The 19,366-nt window shown below is 43.6% G+C and overlaps 1 protein-coding gene across 1 annotated transcript in view; it reads left to right on the forward strand.

The window, feature by feature from the left end:
• The first annotated feature begins 2,678 nt into the window (after nt 1–2,678).
• Nucleotides 2,679–19,366, forward strand: part of CACNA1I (calcium voltage-gated channel subunit alpha1 I) — a 91,940-nt gene continuing 75,252 nt past the window's right edge. Inside the window, exons 1-2 of the mRNA XM_040596766.1 lie at nt 2,679–2,771; nt 3,778–3,911. Of these exons, the coding sequence (XP_040452700.1) occupies nt 2,679–2,771; nt 3,778–3,911 (227 nt within the window). The remainder of the gene's footprint in view (nt 2,772–3,777; nt 3,912–19,366) is intronic.

A 19,366-nucleotide genomic window follows, 5' to 3' on the forward strand; every position in this document is an offset into this window, starting at 1 on the left:
ACCCCTGACTTTGAGCCCCTTTGCCTGAATTCCCTGACTTCAGCTGTAGTCAGAGAGTGTACTCCCTGCCTCTGGGTCTCCTGTGTCACATTTTCTGAAGAAAAAGAACTGGCTTCTAAAACAATTTCTGCTTTTTGGTTTTTACATATTGATTTGATCCAGGGTTGTTCAAAGCACTGGCTCTGTCACTACCTCTCCTGACTGTCTTACACCCAGGGAGAGGGACTTCTGCAGCTATGGGCTCAGCCCACACTGGAACATTTTTGGCCCCATGAACAGTGTTACTTCACACTGATCGGAGCCTCCATCAGGGCTCCACTGGTGCTGCCTTTCCAGTAGCTGTCAAAACACCTGCTGCAAAATGGAGAGGATGAGAGAGCTGGGACTGCTCAGCCTGGAGAAGAGAAGCTTCAGGGGGATCTTATTCTTGTGTATAAATACCTGATAGGAGGACTGAAAAAGGCTGCTCAGTGGTGGCCAGTGACAGGGCAAGAGACAATGGGCACAGCCTAAAATGTGGGATATCCTATTTAAATGTAAGAGAACACCTTTTCACTGTGTAGATAGTAAAACACCAGAGCAGGCTTTCCAGAGAGTTCTGATGCCTCCGTCTTTGGAATTATTCAAAACCCAGCTGGATGCAACCTTGAACAATCTGCTGTAGTTGATGCTACTTTGAGCAGGGGGGTTGGACAAGATGACCTCCAGAGGCCTCTTCCAACCTCAACCATTTTGTGGGTCTGTAATTCTGTGAAGGACGACGCCAAAAAGATTTTGAACAGTCCAGAAGAGAATTGCAATCCTACCTGAAAAGTCTGTGGGAGCTAGTGGAAACCTCTCCAATTGCTTTCCTGGGCTTTGGATCAAATCGTTAAACCCACGTGTACAAGAAAAGGTGGAAAGCTGAAGTTGTGCTGTGTGGACCTCTGAAAACAAACATTTTATTTGTGCCCTTTTGGTGTATTCCTTTCAGAAAAGGCCTCTGGTTTTGAAGCCTCCACCGAGGGTGGGTTCCATGAGCATTACTTCGTACAGCATTGCCATTATTTAGTGAGGGATAGTGATAACATGTTCTTGAAACAACCTCATTGCATAATTGGCACAGTAGAGCTGGTGCCCTGCTCTTGCCTGATTCTGCAGCTGAGGGTAGCTTGCTAAAAACCAGGTGGGGGAGAAGAGGAAGAATTAATAATCTTCTAGATCAGATTGTGCGGGTTAGTCATGAATCACTGTCAGAAAATGAGCACGGAAGAGTTGCTTAGAATGAACCATAGATGTTGAGTGTCTTTCAGAAGTGACCAGAGATACAGGCCGCTGATTTAGAATCATTTCTGCAAGGACTGAAAATGGGTGCACTCAGTGGGTTGTATTTTAAATGGATTTAAATTTTAATTTCTTGGCTCTGTTATTTTAATTATTTTTTTAAATTGTCTGAAAATGGAAAATGAGCAGATATGTTTTTTTCGATGTGTGTTAAAATACCCAAAAAGAATGGTTCTGTTAGAGGCTGGAGGTCCATTCTCATTAGATCTACATCACTGCTTTGCAATGTGAACTCTGTAAAGATATCATAGAAACATCCCTACTTTTAGAGCTAAAATACTGTAAATGAGTTCTTGGATAAGTATGTATCAGGTCTTAAGACTCCTTCAGGAGGAGAGGGATGGTGAAGAGGAGGCAGGTAGAGGGTGTGGACAGCACAGGGAAGGACACACAAATACACCATTTTCATCCTGTTCTGTAATACGTAAATAAAGTAGCACTTGATGGAATTAGAAAGCAAAGAATTAGAGAATAAATAGGAGGAAACAATTTTGAATATAAAGTATAATTAGCCAATGTAGCTCACGGCTGCCAACTATTATCGAAGCAGATATTTTAGTAAGATTATCAACAAAGGATTCAAATGAATAAGCAAAGCATCTGCAGGGACACCAATGTAGCTGTGAAAACAATTACAGGGGCTATCAATCCTCATGCTGTAGGGTATAAACAGATCATCAGCTGGGGTCAGAAATGCAGTTTTCCCCCATGGTTACTGAATAACTTAATTAGGCACATTGTGGAGTTTCATCCAGTATGGGTCACTGCTGGAAGCAGAATAACAGATTAGATGGACCATTGACCTGTTCTAATATGGCAACTCTTTATCTCCAAGTTCCTGTAGGAAGGGAAGAGGGAGACTTCTAGCTTTGTGCTGTATCCCTTTCCTAGAAGGGCAGTAATCACTAGGCTCACATAGATTTGACTGTCTTTTTTGATTTAGATCCCCAGATCATAGACATCTCTGCTACATTTGGGTATAGTCCACCATGGAAAGTCTCTTCCGTGTGTTTGGAAGAGTCAGTAAACTGACAAGGGAAGGGACTCAGCAAACCAACAGGAGAGGAGTGAGCATGTGCTTAGCTATGGCAATAATTTGACTTTATAAATACCATAGGTGTTTGTGTTACCTCTGCTTTCTTCTTTTCAAAAGAGTTTTGGCTTAATCAAGGAGTGGAGTAGAGAGGAACTGAGGGGGGAAAACATAAGAATGTAATAAATCGGCTTACTAACAGTTGTTATTTCCCTTAATCTTCCTATTTTGTCACCCCGAGCCTAGAGGAAGCTTATGTCAGACATGATGCTTTTACAGAAATTTTCCTTGACTCTTTTCCACGTGGTTTGAGTGTGTCAGCATGATGGTGATTTTGTTAAACTGCGTTACCCTGGGGATGTACCAGCCATGTGAGGATATGGACTGCCTTTCTGACAGGTGTAAAATCTTGCAGGTAAGCAGACTTCCTTCTTGTTGTGATGGTGCCTCAGTCCAAGTCACAAATTTTCATGCATGCTTTCCTTCAGCATGTGAGCAACACCTTCCTAGACAGATTGGCAAGAATGTCCCTGGCAGTAAGCGATCCTGTTGTAAAACGGCAGGAATTTGCTTTCAGGAGGGGAATGGGGTGAGGGAGAGATAATGAATTAGGTCTACTTGTGACCCTGCAATACAGACCAGTTGTTAGCCTTCCTGATCCGGTGCATAAGCAGGCATTTCCTGATACAGACAGCTACAACATACATAGCTCAGAGGGAAGCCAGGGAGAAATAATTAAGGTTACAATATCCAGGCAGGAGAGAATAACAGCCTCCCAATGCATTCAGTACTCGGGACAGTAAGAGTACTAAGTCTTCAGGTAATGTTGCATTCAGGATGCCCAAAGGGAGAAGAAACAAAAGGTATGCCAAGAAGAGCCATGGGTACGTCCAGCCTATGAATGCACTAGCTGTGCTTGCTGCTTCCCCGAAGAGAAGGTGACAGCAAATGTCATCTGTAGTGTTGCTAAGGCTGTGACATTCAGATACCTGAAGCTTCCATCTGTGTTTGGTATGTGCAGCTCAAGGTGCATATGAAGCTGCACTATGTCCTTAGCTGAGCTGTTTGCAGCAGAGTGATGAGAAATCGCTCCTGGGAGACCTTGGGAAAGGGCACTGTTTCCCTGGCCAGGTTTGGGCCTGCTGGTGCTGAGCAAACGCCTCCTTTTCAAGTACCTGTAAGGAGTCTCTGAGTCTACAACAATATCTTCACCCATGGGGAAAAAAACAACTATAAAAGCTCCTTGCTTACTTGAGCAGCAGGAAGCTGTGATGGTAGGGCTGCATGGAAGAAGCTTTTCCAGCCCTGCCTCTAAGTAATTTTTCAGAAGTACTGAAATTTGTATTTGCCTCACATTTTGTGTTTTAAAGTCCAAGGCTGAGAATGCTTATCAAATGTACTCTTGGGTTTCTGTTTGGCAGGTATTTGATGACTTCATCTTCATCTTCTTTGCTATGGAAATGGTCTTAAAGATGGTGGCCCTGGGGATCTTTGGCAAGAAGTGTTACCTTGGAGATACCTGGAATCGCCTGGATTTCTTCATTGTTATGGCTGGGTAGGTCGATGGTTTCTGGGATTATTTGTTCAGTGTTTGCTAGAGTCTTGCATGGAACAGAAACTATGTACCTGAGGGGAAGGTTTCCACGTTGGTGCTATTCCAGTACATCTGCTGAGCTGGAATCAGACTCCTTAGGGTTAGCAGTCTATGGAAGAAACATTAGACAATGTAGCTTGGCTCCCCAGCTCATGTGCAGCCATCTATCTTGCACAACTTCAGTGAAGGGTGTTATTTTGTACCAGCTGAAGAGCTAGCCCAGAACCTTTTTTTTTTTCCGTTAAAATGTCTGAGTGGAACAGGTGTAACCTTTACCAGAACTAAGCTAGCTTTGTTTCCAGCAGCAGTGTTTCAAAGGTAGGAATGTAATTTTTGTTACTCTTTTTTTGTCTTTGTATTGCACTGGCCTTACCCATGGTACTATTGGGACAAGTTGACATTTGAGCGTTTTTTACAATAAAGTTGCTATGGTGAAGCTCTGATTTCCCCTCTACGTGTATGAAGTGGAAAGCCTACCAGGATTTGTCTATTGAATCACAGCCAATGTCCATCTCCCCATCTCCAATGCCAGTGGGCATCTGCTTTTGTGAATTTGTCCATTTTCAATTAGATTGCCTTGTGGTATAGTTAATAAAAAAAAAAAAAAAAGAAGGGTCAGAAATAAATACTTAATATTGCTGTTCTTACAGCAAACAAGTGAATGTCTGTTCGGAGAGAAACCCCAACTTTCTTCTTCCTTCCAGCAAGTAATTACCTGCATTTGCTGTCACCTGAAAGTGTGTGTATCACTGACTGAACCAGAGTGAGTTTGAGCTCACTTTGCAGAGTTTTCCTCTGTGGTGCAGCGCAACACTGTCTTTATATTTGCTTTTGACACAGTTCTATAGCAAGACTTGAAAGTCATTCTCTCTGGAAGGGTGTATAATTGTTTGCTTCTGGAGGGAGCAGAGATTTTCAAACTCAGTTCAGGAGTAAAAGTTGGAAGGCTGATTCTCAGCCAGCTTGTGCCTGAAAGGGGAACAGGCAGATGAAAGTTGTAGCTTTTTCTGAATTAACACAACGTGTGAGATGGGAAGACCTTTCTTGTGGCTGAGCCTGCTGTGATTAGTGTCTGATTTAAAATAGCCCGACATGGGGATTGTGAGTTCATTGGGAAAAGCTAAGTTAAAGCTCCTGACACGTGGTGGTGTCAGGTGCTAGCACAGACAATGCCAGATCATTGCCTGTGCTAGCCTGAGCTCCTGATGGCAAAACTACTGGTGACTGGAGTCCCTACCACATCAGCCTTTGAGGAGGAAAGGGAAAAACAGGTGTGTTGTGTTTGGAAGGGGGACCTTGGAGCCCACAGTGCTCCTCCGTGTGGGTGATGTGCTGCAGTATGCTGGGAGGAAGGCTTTGCTCCAAGTGGGCATGGGATCATTGGTGTATGGGGTAAAAGGCTTGGGAACTGGGGGTTTTGCTCTGCTTGGTGTCCCTGCAAACATGGTATGTGGGTGACGTGATCCGGAGAGATGAAGAAATCAGTGGGGCAATGCTAAAAAATGAGAGTGAGCTCAAATGCTTACTCCATGCAGAAAATTAGTGAAATTCATCCTGCCTAGGTGAGAAGGGAGTAAACCCCATTTATATGTTTCCCTCAGTTGCTGTTGCTGGCAGAAATTTGAACAGAGAGTCTTTTGTGCATCTGATAGCAATACTAGGAAAAAAGCTCATATCTGAATTCCTTTCAATGCCAAGGAGACTTAGAATCAACTCCGTAGATATGAAATAATCAGTGTGGAGGATTTTTCATTTCAGGTTCAAAACTGAAAGAAATTTGTTTCCTGATTTCTATACAATTTTCCTCATGAGGTGTCAGGCTGAAATGATAGTAATCTCATTAGAATATCTGATCTCAAAAGACTTCTGCTAAAGAAAGATTTTTTTCCATTTGGTTATATAGAACTAATGACTATATAATGTATTTTGAGTTACAAAAGCTGGTAGTTACTAATTCATTATTCTTTGAAATTCATTAAATTTGTCTGCGCTGTTTAAATCAAATCCAAGGCTCAAAATTGCCCTTACATACAGACTATAGGCTTTTACTTAACCTCAAATTTAAGCCCCAAGCTTTATCCTGATTGGTCCCACACCTGGATCTCAGCTTCAGCTTACTCTGGGTCCAGATGCTGCCTTAGCCTGCTGACTACGAAAAGACATCCTGCATTAGATTTTGCATCTTTTCTCTATGCCAGTGAGTTAGATCGTGATCCAGAGGCTAATCAGTTTTCTCTAAGGGCCTTCTCCTTTTTCATGGTCCTGGACTGTCACTGCCTTTAAGGGAGGTCATAAATTTGGCTCTGAAGAAAACACCCATGATGTTGGGAAGTAATGCACTGCCTAAAAGATATGCAGCTTCGCTCCATTTCAACAATAAGGACTATACTTCCCAACCTCTGCTCTTCCCTTCTCCCTTTCCAAACAAACACCAACAAGGCAGCAAAAGTTGGAAGAATAAACTGTAGCTTGGAAAAGCAAAGTGCAGGCAAGGGACTGTTCTGTCGGGTGTTCCTAGGCAGCTGAGATACCTCCATCTGGCTTGCTGCATGACAGCATGTTTTATCAAAGAGCATAATGACTATTTGCTGCTATTGCCCCAGACGTGTCTTGGTTACATAAACCATGTATTCAGGCATTCATTCGTAGTTTTCTCCTCACTCCCTTGGAAAGCCAGAAGCTATAGTTTTAGTTAGATGAATTCCCTCATGTGCCCCTGCCCTGCTTGCCCCTGCTCCCCACGCAACCCAGCAGCTCAAGGAGGAAGACTCCATTGTCACTAAAAATGTTCAGTTTCCATGGCGATAGGAGCTGACATCACCAGAACTTTCTCCCCTTTCGCACACTCCCTCCCCCAACCACCTTCAACATGGTTTTTTTTCAGAAAGGATTAGAAAAAAATCAAAACAACAGTCCTAAGTCAATGCTGTCCTTCATTGTTTCCCTCGGAGCTCCTAAAACCAAGCGAGGTAATTTGGGTTGAAGAATGCTGATGCCCTTGTGCACACAAGCAACCAGCGCTGCAGATTCAGCTTGCCGATGCTTCGTTTCCCAACTGCTTGCTGGCAACAGGAGGTTGCAGGTTCCCAGACATTTCAAGCAGACTGTGCTCATCACCAGCTGTCCTGGTGGGAGTCCCTCTTCCCCTGTGTTTGTGATTAGGTCTCATCTGTCATCATGTTTCCCACAGCGATGGGTGCATTTAGAGAGCTCGATCTGAGGCAACTTCAGAGGGCAGCATCCTAAAGTTGAGAGCCTACTACGTTTTGAAAGTTGAGATGATGTGAACACTAATCATATTGGAAATGTCAGCCAGTATCTATACGTGCATTAATTTTGGAGAAGAGTCACTTATTTCTGGGCTAGCACTCATGTATTTTTTAAGCCAGGCAGTTCTCTAGCAAAAAAAGAGTAAGCAGTTTCTCCTGCTCACTCTGCTCGGTGAGACAGCTTTCTTCACATGTGGTTGGAGATGATGCCACTGCCCTTTTCTGAAGGGAGATGTCCCTTTACTTGACTGTCCTGAGTATCCCCATGCAAGGAGTGACTTCATGCAATCTGCCTGGCCTTGGGGACATTCATTCAACCGAGTGGTGGTTCTGCCTCCCTTAAGCCATGGGCTGTAATTGAAAATCTGTGGTGGGAATTATGTCTGTCTCTGCCCTCTTCTGTGGCATCCACATGACATGTTCTGGTATGCAGCTTAGCAGGGAGGTAGGTTAAAGGGGAGAAGGCTTCACTATGTGGCTGGGGGATGATTGTGATTACAAGTGTGTGCCCAAAATACGTCCCACATCTTTCCTTAACTGCTTGCTGGTTGGAGTCCAATGGCTGAGGAGAAGGCTGGTCTGTCTTTCAGAGGATGCCCCATCTTTGCCCCTCTCCATTATCACACTGGAGCTTGCCATGTAGGATTTCATAAACTGTGGTTGAATCCCATCCTGACCTTGCCTTTGAGAGGAATGGCATGACTTGTATGTTTTGGCATTTTGAAATATACTTGCAGTGTTTTTTAATAGCTTTTAAAAGTGGTGGACATCAGAACAAGACTCAGCACTCTGTAGCCGCTTCAGTGCAGTCATGGTTTAACCCCAGCTGGCAACCAAGCCCCACGCAGCCACTCACTCACTCCCCCTCACCCAGAGGGATGAGGAGGAGAATCGGAAAGGACTGTAGAACTCAGGGGTTGAGATAAGAACAATTTAATAGGTAAAGCAGAAGCCACGCACGCAAGCAAAGCAAAGCAAGGAATTAATTTGCTACTTCCCATGGGCAGGCAGGTGCTCAGCCATCTCCGGGAAAGCCAGGCTCCATCATGTGTAACAGTTACCTGGGAAGACAAATGCCATAACGCCGGATGTCCCTCTGCCCCCTTCCTTCTTCTTTCCCCCAGTTTATATACTCAGCATGATGTCATATGGTATGGAACACCTCTTTGGCTAGTTCAAGTCACCTGTCCTGGCTGTGTCCCCTCCCAGTTTCCTGTGCCCCTCCAGCCCTCTCACTGGCAGGGCCCAAGAAACTGCAAAGTCCTTGACTTAGTATAAACATCACCCAGCAACAACTAAAAACATCAGTGTGTTGTCAACATTGTTCTCACATCAGAGCCAAAACACAGCACTGTACTAACTACTAAGAAGAAAACTAACTCTATCCCAGCTGAAACCAGGACAAATGTCTTCAGTGGTAATACTGTGTCTCTATTCCAGCCTGAAATTTTATATACTTCTTACAGCCAAGCATTGCAGTAGCCAACCTAATCAATCACAACATCTCCCTATCAATTTATTCAGCTGCTTTCTCCATTGGCTCCAAGTTTGGTCGGTTGTTTTTTTTTTCCTCTGTCTCCTCTTCTGATGAGAGAAAATCCTTTCCTATTAGTAGGAACAGCAAACTTTGTTCCCAGATATATGCTGTTCCATTTGTTCACACTGGAATACGTATTGTTTGTATTTCCAAAGCAGTTCATACTGTTCTATATCGCTGACTTGTCCTCTTCATTTTGTTTCTGTTCTCCCCAAAATATGCTTCAATGGCAAAATCCATCAGTGATTCTTTTTTTTTTTAATTTTCTGCCAGGTTGTGATAAATAAAGAACAGAGCGGCAAGAATTGTGCATTACAGAAGTACATCTGCTCATGAATGAGTCCCCATTTACTGTTGCATGTGAGGTTTATTACTTAGCCAGTTTTTCTCTAGCTAATGTATGTCATGATGATTTCATATCATTCCAGCCATATCAACATAATTACTTGTGTGAACCAGACTTGTAATCTCATACGAAATTATAGCACATTAGTTTGATGATGTCTATTTTTCCTTAAACCTGTGTTGATTATGGTTAATTTTATTATCCACCTTTAATCTGTAATCTATCAAAGCTGCATATCAGCAATTTCATTACTGTACTGTGATCAGCATCAGTCCAGTCAGCCTACTGAGATCACTGCGTTTCTAAAGTACTGGCACAACATCAGAATTTCTTTGACCCTTGGATGCTTTCCCAGTTTTCTGAGACTAATCAAAAATCATCAGTACTGGTTCAGATCTTTTCTGGCCATCTCTTTTAAAACTCTTGGATATAAATTGTCCGGGCCTGCTTATCTTAGCATATTCCTATTTTGATAGGCACAGCTTAAAATACTTGATCACAGCTGGAGCTGAAACTAGCTCATTATCATCTATGGTACACATAGATCATCTGACCTTCCTCATATAACTTTTTTTAATTGAAGCTTTCTGCCTTTTTACACTATTTGTGACAATTCTGTTTTCTTGTTCCAGTGATTAACTTGTACCATTTTATGTCCTCCTTCTTAGAAATTTTCTACAATTTCCTTCTCCTAATTTATATTCATTGGTATTAACTTCCCCTCTCTTGCTATTACATCGCTGCTTTTGCTTTCACTTATGTGGTACTATCTTTTTAGCCTATTCAGCTTTCTTGTCTCTATTGAAACTTCTTGGATACCTGATAAATATTCCTAAATACCACTTGATTGTCATCCACAGTTCATGAATCAAAGTCCTTATCCTGACTGGTTTGATGCATAGCTGTTTCTGTGTGTTTTCAACTTCATGAATATGGCCTCTTTAATCCAGCAAGTACATCTAGTAATGTTGATAACCTTACTTGATTTGTACATAACACACATATAATCAAGAGGTCTAGCTTTAAATTCTGTGATATAAAAAAAACCAACCCAGCACTTAATAGACAATCTCTGTATCTTCCATCTTTACATGCAATTTTCTTTGAGTTGTAGAGCACATCGCTGTACATGCTGGGAAACTGCAAGGAGATTTAGGTGTCTCCAAAACATGTTGCCCAAATTCAACTCTTGCAGATGGATAAGGAGAGGGTTTTTCCCCTGTGGATTACAGACCAACACCAAGACAGCTAGTCAGTCTGTTTTTTAGTGTGATCTGGGCACACCTAATCACGTTCATAGGTTCATAGATAATTCAGATTGGAAAGGAGCTTGTGAGGTCTCAGGTCCAATCTTCTTGTTCAAAGGAGAGTCAACAGCAAACTCAGATTAGGTTGCTGCTGAAAGTTGTCCAGTCCAGTCTTGAAAAACACCCCAGACAGAAACTGCACCACCTCTCTGTGCCCCAGCCCCACTACTGTTTTATATCTGTAACTAGTCTGAACCTCCCTTCCCTGCTTGGATTTTTGTCCATTGTGTCACAGGGCGAGTGCTCCAGCCCCCGAGCATCTTCATGACCGTGCACTGAAATTGTTCCAGTGTGTCAACATCTTTCTTGTACTGGGGGATCCAAAACTGAACGTGCTATTCTTAGTTTGGTCTACCACGTGCAAAGTAAAGGGGATAATCCCTTCCCTCATCTACTGGCTGCACTCCTGTTGGTGCATCTTGGTATGCCATCAGCTTTCCTTGCATGGATGGTGTGTTGCCTACTGTCCCCCCCAGGAGCCTCAGGTCCTTTTCAGCAGAGCCACTACCTGTTAGCTCTTGGGCAGCAGCAGGTCAGGCCAGCACAGGTGCAGGACCTTGCATTTGTCTGTTGAATTTCATAAGGCTCCTGTCAGCCCATTTCTCTAGCCAGGATGAATTCTCTACTTTATGTGGCAGAAAATGAATCCATAAGTATTAATTTCCAAATTGTCACTGATTCTGTCCTAGAAAATGCCATTTCTGACAGCGTGTGCTACTTCCCCTCCCTTTCTGTCCACTTGAGGCTCCCTAGCTAGGTTAAAATCCTTGATTTTAATATTCCTTTCATGCAGATCTTCCCACCAGGCTTTTTTAATGCCATTTAGGCTGTTTATGCTCATAAAATGAACAATTCCTATTCTCTTTATTACTCAGGCCGCTGGCACTGGTGTGTAGACGATACATATTTCTCCTCTTTACATCTTTCAGTATCTTGATTAGTTTTGTTCTTGACATGGAGGCTCTGTAAGAATTAGCTTTTTTTTCCTAATCTCATCACTTTTCTCTTTGGTCTTTCATTTAACAATCTTCTGACTGGTCTATCTCTGTTCCTTGAAAAAATAATTCTTCTTCTAATGAAATGCTGGTTAATATTTTTACTTCTCCAGGGGTAGCCCAGTGCTCTGCAAGTCTCCTGCGCTATATGGCAGGCCAAGCCAGCAGTTTGTGACCGTATTCCTCTATTATCTCCTTTGTCTTTTGGCAAGGATGGGCCACCAAGCAGCTCAGCTGAATATTTCTTGTCTATCTTCTTCAGAAATTGTCTAAAATTGGTGGCCATATCATTATAAGAAAAACAAATTTAAAACATATCATCATGGGTAAGTATTGTCCTGGAAGTTTGAAACCTTCCCAAGTTTGCTTTTTTAGTCTCATTTCACATAGAGTATGGCAGCACAGCTGTCCCAATATCTTCATTTCTTTTCCAAAGCATCCTTTCTTATCTAAGTAGTTATGCAGCCTTTGGAGATTTTTTTTCTGGCATCTTTGTACAGCTGGAGATGCCTTCTTGGGCATGCCTGATGGCCCCTTAGATTGAGCAGAACATTTCTGCTTGCTTCCTGTGCCTTTTGGCTAGTAACTTCTTCAGGAGCACTTTATGCAGCTTCCACACTGGGAACCTGGAAAGTGTTATTCTTTATTAACTAAGATTATTATTATTATTATGGTTTGTAACTTCTCTCTCTGATAGTTATCTACTGTCCTTGATTTCTGCTTCCCATAATTCCTCAGGTATCACATCCTTTCTTCCGTAACCCTGCAGCGATGCTGCTTCCTGAGTCCGTCCATCCATCCAAGCTCTTTTCAAACCTGTGCAGCATCAGTGTGTGTGCAACAGACTCTCCCCTTAACACAAAGCTGCTGGTTTATACTTACACCGCCAAGTTCATCCCTCTGCATTTCAGCCCAGGAAAGGGGGCTGGCAGCTTTCTGAAGGAGGAGAGGTATCAGCCCCCCAGCCCCAAATACCCTCCTGTTCCCAGGAAACAAAATTGGCATCACGTGGTGCCCATCCATGCTGGGAAGATGCCACTTAGCCTGAAACACACCAGTTGGCCTTAATCTCGCAAGGCGGGAAGTGTGTTGCCAATCTTCTACTTTCTCTTTGCTTTTAATTAACTACGGTCCTTCAGGGACCCGGCCAGAATTTGCATAGTTATGACTTAAAAATCTCAGATCATTAAATACTTATTAGCAGCAGTGTAAACAGCAGAATGCTCAGAAAATCCTACTTAGCTAATCTTCGATGCCAAGTGAAAGTTTCTATGAAATTATGGCAAGTTAAAGAAAACTGTAATAAATACAGCAATTAGGTGTTTCAAGCAGTGATCAGATAAAGATGGAAACCAGCAAGCAGCAGGCTAAATAGTATCTTCACCAAAGGCAGAAATATCAGCAGCACAGCCCTCCCCCCCCAACATGCACTCACTTTTTCCTCCTTAATGATACTAATTATTTCATTTGCTTTCTCCTAGTAAAACTATCCATAGATTTGCAACATATTGAAATGAAAGCAGTCATCAAAACGAAATGAATCACGCCAGAGAAGAATCAAAATAAGGAGGCAGTGGTACCCTGCATGTGTTATGTGTAGTTCTCAATTATTGTCTCTGAATTCGCTTGCCTCCCTAAAAGCTAATTCCCTACCATGTGAATCTTTAGCTTTATTAAAGGGGGAAAAAAAAAAAAAAGGCAACACCAGCAGGCTCACAGGACTGAAATGCAGACACCCTTTCTTCCTTTTATTTCTCTCCCCCCTCGTAAGCAATGAAATACAGAGCTCAGAGCCTGTGTTCAGACTCCTGGTTTTCAAAAGCGAGGCCCTGTCGCTCGTCTTCAGTCATCTGAGCTTGGCGAGTCCCTCTGGCTTTCTTATCACAGTGTGAAAACCTGCTTATGTCTTTTCATATCATGTCTCCAAAACTATTAAGAAACTCTGACTTTTCTCTTAGTACACAGTTTGGAGAGAAATCTGAGTGTTCAGGGGTGTGAAATAATCACATTCCAGGCAGCAAGGGACCAGTCTCATAGGCTCTGGAAGCTTTCAGCAGCTTTTGGTTGCAGAGCAATTAAGAAAAAAAAAAAGGTAAAAAAAAATGTTTTTTACTGGGGGGGCAGTTGCAGGTTATTTTTTTAAGAATACTAAGCATCATAATTCTGGAGCTGACTGTTTAATTAGTAATTGATCTATCACTCCCTGAAGAAATGTCTTTTTACTAACAATTATAGCCTTTTTTTTTTTTTTTTATAAAGGGGAAAAGAAGATGTAATTTTTGCAGTCTTCATTTTACTACCAATGGATATTTTTTTTTCTTCTATCTTTCAGCTTTTATGTTAGCAGAGAGTTGTCTTTTTGCAGCGTGATGAGCTCTAACTTTAAAAGAGATAAGCAGGACTACTTAGCTGAGTACACTGTGGCTTGCAGAGTAATATAGAAGCCTACTGTGTAACATCAGGGCACATCCTATATGATGTTATTCCATCCCTTTTACAGTAGTTGTTGAAAGGGGTTCAGCTCATCTGTTTAGGGTGCATTTTGAAGCCTGGCCTGGAGGCACTGAACTGTGCAAAATTTGTGCCTCCTGCACGGCTTGCTCTTCGAGTATATATCAAGCGAGCTGATAGTGGATTCAGTGCTGGGGGCTGCCTGGCAGCCCTATGCCTTCTGCACCACCGAGCAATCTATGTCTATATAGCAAAAGATTAGGCCCAAATAACCTGTCAGTTTAGAGCCAGAGCATCTGTGAAGGCAACATTTTTAAGGAGGGGCCTATAGGTGACTGCAGCCCTGACATGGCTGGGAGCTGCATGTGCTTAGCCCAGACCCCACGTGGGCTGGTGTACCATGCGGTCTGAAACGCCTGCCCGTTCCCAATGCACTGGTAAAGGTTGTGCTGCCTTGCAGCTGTGGGCAAGTGAGGGAGGTGGGAGCACAGGCCACAACACAACTTTCTGAGCAGGGAAAAGGGGACACCTAGAAAGAGTCTTTAATTTCTGCCATAGCCCCTGGGACCTTTGGGGACAAGGAAGGATGTGGTTCCAGCTGTAGAGCAAAAAGGCTGGCATGGTGCAGAAATCTTTAAAAAATAGGTCCTCCTCAGGAGCCCTGCAGTCCTGGGGCTGGCAAGTAGCCTGCTTGTATGCACTGTGTGTTTTTCCTCTCTGCTGGTATGTGTGTCCTGTAGCTGCAGACTTGAGGTGGAAGCAGTAGCTCTCCTCTCTTGTCGAGCATCTGGGCAGGCCTTGTCAAAATCTCCTGGCTCTGCTTCTGACATCTCCAGATGGGCTTGGGAAAGATCGGATTCATTCCTTAATGGTGCTTGCCTGCTTACAGCTTTCCTTGTGTGCAAGCTAGGGCACATCCAGCCTTAGCAAGGGCTGGCAAGAGGTGTCTTGAATGCCACGTGTGTCCCATGCTCTAGCTGTTCAGCTGTGTGCTCTTCCTCCTGCCTCCTTGGTGTTGCTCCAGGGCTCGTGGTCCCCCCTATCTAGGCAATCGTGGGCACCACAAAGTGGATTTTGCAGCCTGCCCTCCTCTTTTTTCCACACCACAGATTCAGTTGATAGAGAGCCCCTGAGGGAGCCTGGCCAGCCCTGTTCTCCATGTCCCCTGCCCACTGCTACACCTGTGACCAACAGAGGACCAGGACTGGGTTGATCTAGAATACACATGCATTCCAATTTCCTTTCATCAGAACAGCTCATTAATATAAGAGGGGAGATACGGGATCATTGGACTACGTCGTCTAGTGAGAGGACTGGCTTTACTCCTTTGCATTGTAGCCACAGTCTTTGAAGCCAGAGCAGAGGCAGTGAGACCTTCCTCTCATTCTGGTGTGTACTACAGAGGTGGGAGGATTTAGGGGTAAATCAGTCTCCCATCGCCACCCCACAAACTGCAGGTGGGAGATTTGAGCTGTGGGATGGCTCACACGTGGCTCACATATCAGGGGGATGGACACTTGGTAAATGGAGAGATGTCAGCTGTAAATTTTGGTGCTGGTATCTGAATTAGAAGTTCAGACAGGGAAAACTGGCAGACTTAGTCTTATATTTTCCCTGTGACTCCTATGTTCTGGATCTTCAAAGTGGTAGAAATTGCAGTTTGTGAAATTTGATGGCCAAATCAAGGAGCTGAGGACAGAAAGGCATATTCTTGTATGCAGAAGGCATTAGTAAAATTGCATCTAGTCGTGGTATAGGTAGGTCAGGCTTTAGACCCCTGGCACAGCTGAGATACTGAAGGAATTTGGAGCTGAGAGCAACCAATCTTCTGCCTTGGTCACCCCAGGTGCTCATAGATGCAAGGACCAAATAAAAGTCCAGAGGCAGGAAAAGATGCACTTTGTACAGAGACTCTTAGCAAGCCTGAAATTACAGCTAGGAAGTCACAGCCACAAAGTTTCTGGCTTCAGTGCCAAATCCAGATTTATATGACACAGAAATATGAATTGATTAGACTGCAGTTAATTAGCTTTCAATTGAAGTCCCATATCAGAGAAGGGGAATTACCTTTTGAATTTGACAAAAAAATACTGGCTTCATGTCATAAGAAAAATACTGCCTTGGTATTTTTCATGAATGCTTCCAGAATGTATTTTAAATATTATTTCTTGGCTGCTAATTTTCAGCAAATAGAAATTCAGGAGCCAAGATTAGGGAATTTAATAAGTACTTAGTAAAGGTGTAAAGAGATGTAAATATGAAGAACTAAATGGTAATATTTGAACTGTTTTAATCATGGATTTCATCAAATGTAATTGCAAGGAAGCTGCTAGGCAGGCACTGTACAAGTACATTGTCTTGAGTTACCTGTACAGCAAGATAAAATCTGAATTTTCTGGACTCTTTACATGGTTTTTCATATTCTCATTATGTCTGTTTTAAATAGTCTTAGTTTTTATTCCTCCATGCTGCTGGACAGTCTGCTCTCCTATGCCTGGCACAGGTCCACACTGGCTGTGCATTTCTGCTGTTGGGCAATGAGCATCACTCTTCTCTCCTGAGTTTCATTGCTGCTGGAGAAGTGAGAGTGCCAAGGCAGATCCAAGCCCACTCTCGAGCTCACAGGTGCAGAGGAACAATAGAAGTGCCAAGCTGTAGCTGATGAAGCTATTCTGCTGTTGTAGAGACCTCATGAGCAGTGAAGGTTTGCGATGCTGGTGGTTTATGTGCCTCCTTGTCCCTGTGTGCTCACTGTCTGCTCCAGTGGCTTGGCATGGGATGGAGGTACACCAGACCAGTGTTTTCTGGTCTGTGCTAACAAATTGCTCACTTGTTCCCCACACTAGCTTGGACTTGTCTCAGTTAAACTCAAGGTCTCTTGTGTGTTCAGCTAAGCAGACTTACCTGGGCATAGGCTAATGTTTATCAGAAGGCAGAAACTAAGTTGGAGGGGAAAGCAAGAAGGTGATGTGTAGGGAAAGGGACAAAAGGAATAAAGAGGAAGATGGAAAAGGAAAGAAAGGATTGAAAAAGGAATTGAAGGGTATGAAGCAAAGTGGAAAAAGGTAAAGGAAAGGCAAAGGGTGAACGAAAAAACCTGGAAGTTAAGGAGGAAGATTAAAATGAGAGGTAGAAATGTTGCAGGCAGGCGTGAGTCAGAGGAGTGTAAAGAGACAGAGGGGATAGGGAGGAGGTGGGATACCTTGAGAGTGGGAAGGGAGGCAGAGCTCAAAGAGGCATTCCCTGCCAGGCATTCCCCCCTGCTTATGCAGAATGAACCCATGCATGCATCTAGTGCCCCTGTCCCATTTCCCACCCTGTCAGCGTTACCACCGTGCATCAGCCTTGAGCTGTATGGCGTGGGGATGGTGTGTGCATCAATCCCCTCTCTTTCCAGAAGCATTTCATGTGGAAAGTTTTGAAGAAAATCTCTAGCAAGGGAAGAAGAATTACCGTATAAATTCAATTATCTTGACAGCTCAGTGCTCAAATTCCATCACAGATCAGGAGTTTCTCTCTGATTTAGCATAGTTCCAGCTTCCTAACCTGCCCCTGCACTTCCACCCACACCAGAGGACGCAAAATATTTTAGTGGTGCCAGTAATGAGCTGCTGTTTCCCTTGGGAGAGATGCATTCCCTGCTGCTGTGTCGTGATAAGGGGAAAAGACTGCTCACAACCAGGATAGGCTTCCCCCCCGCTATCCTAGACTTTGTCTGACTGCCCCTGGACCTTAAAGAAGCTAAGGCTTTTACTTTTAAAGCAGCCAAAAAAGAGAGAAGAACTAGATGAAGGGCAGTCAAGTCATGGGGTCTACCCTTGTTCATGGCACTGAGCTGCTACAAAGCAAGGACAAGGAACCTGGAAAACTCCTGTAGTTCAATAAGGAGGCAACAATTTTGTACTGGTTTTAACATTTCTGTGCTCTTGGTTTGTGAACAGCCAGCAAACACATGGTTTTCCAGGTTGCTGGTGTGATAAAGATCCGAGCACCAAAGGCCTGAGAGTCCAAGTAGGCACTGTGCACCTAATCCACCATCGCAAGATTTTGAGATGCAGACATGAGAAAATGTGAACCTTCTGACATAAATCTGCTGCCAGTTTCTGACTGATCAATTTTTGCAATGAGCCCTTCTGACTCTCTGTCAGCCTGTCACCACCTCCACATGTGGCAGCAGGAGATCAGGTGCAGCCCAAACCTAGAGAGTGTTAAGTGTACAGGATTTCCAGGCAGCGGGGAGCAGGGCTGGCTGGAGAAAGATAAGAGCAAAACCAGCTCGGCTGGCAATTCCTGAAAAGCTGCAGATGCCCAGAGACTCCAGCAGAGTCACTTGAGATCTTATTTCATTAAAGAAAGGATGCAACATTTGGATTTGTCGGCTTTACCTACACAGAAAATGTTTGTACTTGTTAATTAATAGAGTTTTCTTTCACCTTGGTCACATGTAGGCCATCATGATGTGCACATGCTACCCTTGTGCAAAGAGAAGTGTGAACATCAGTTGATGTTAAAGCCATCACTAGGAAAGGAAAGGCAAGGCAAGAACAAGTGGCCCTAATGCAAAAATTGCACTGGAATTGCATTGGAGATTTTTTGGATATGATTTATGCGACTACAACAGGCATAACTCATCTACAGGGATTTAAGTATCCTGGATGTGTCTCTGTTATTATAGCCAAGATCAGGAGACCTCAGGAAGAACCATAAGCAGAAGGGGTTTGCTAAGTGAGCTGAAGCCCTGGGGCCTGCTAGGGCTGAGCTCACTTTTGTTAGAAGTTGCTCTCTGAAAAATTTAACAGTTGCCCTTCTATGACCCATCCTTGGGAACAGCCTGCTGTTTTCATTGGCAGAGTGACTGACTATTTGGTCTTTTTTTTTTTTTTTTTTTTCCCCCCTAGCTAAACTGGAATGTAATCACAGCAAATCCGTAGCCACCGAGGGCTGCGGGAGGCTGGCTGGCTCGCTGGCTGTCTGAGCGGCACAGTCACAGTTGCAGCTACAGTAGCATTGGTCTTGCTCTGAAAGGACTGTGCTCGCTGCTTTGACGATTATTAGTTTTTTAGTAACACACAGGCTGTGCCATGTAGGTGACAAGCTCATGGTAGCTAGGGGAGAGCAGTGACGTGCACCTGGTTAAGGTTACACCCGTTGTAATGCCAGCAACATGGTTATAGCCACAGGACGGACAAAACTTGAACAGTTTTGTAAACGGAGGTTCTATTTTTTAATGGATTTTATGTGGCTAAGTCTAAGAAAAGATGTCACTTCTGCCCGCTGGTTTCGTCTCAGCCCTAGCCCTGTGCTGTTCCCCTGCGCTCAGTTACTGTGAGGGTCACAGCGTCCTGCAGGACTTCTCATTTGGTCGCTTGCAGTTCAGAAAAGACCACTTTTTGAAATAAGGTTATTTGCTTATTTAGCATCTGACAGAACATGTTTCAGGTTGTTCTGTCACTGCTCAAAAGTATTTTTTTGCCTTCAGAGGTCTAACCTCAGCCTAGTGCTCTAGGGGAT

This window comes from Falco naumanni, chromosome 5 (genome assembly GCF_017639655.2).
Source record: "Falco naumanni isolate bFalNau1 chromosome 5, bFalNau1.pat, whole genome shotgun sequence".
Taxonomy (NCBI): domain Eukaryota; kingdom Metazoa; phylum Chordata; class Aves; order Falconiformes; family Falconidae; genus Falco; species Falco naumanni.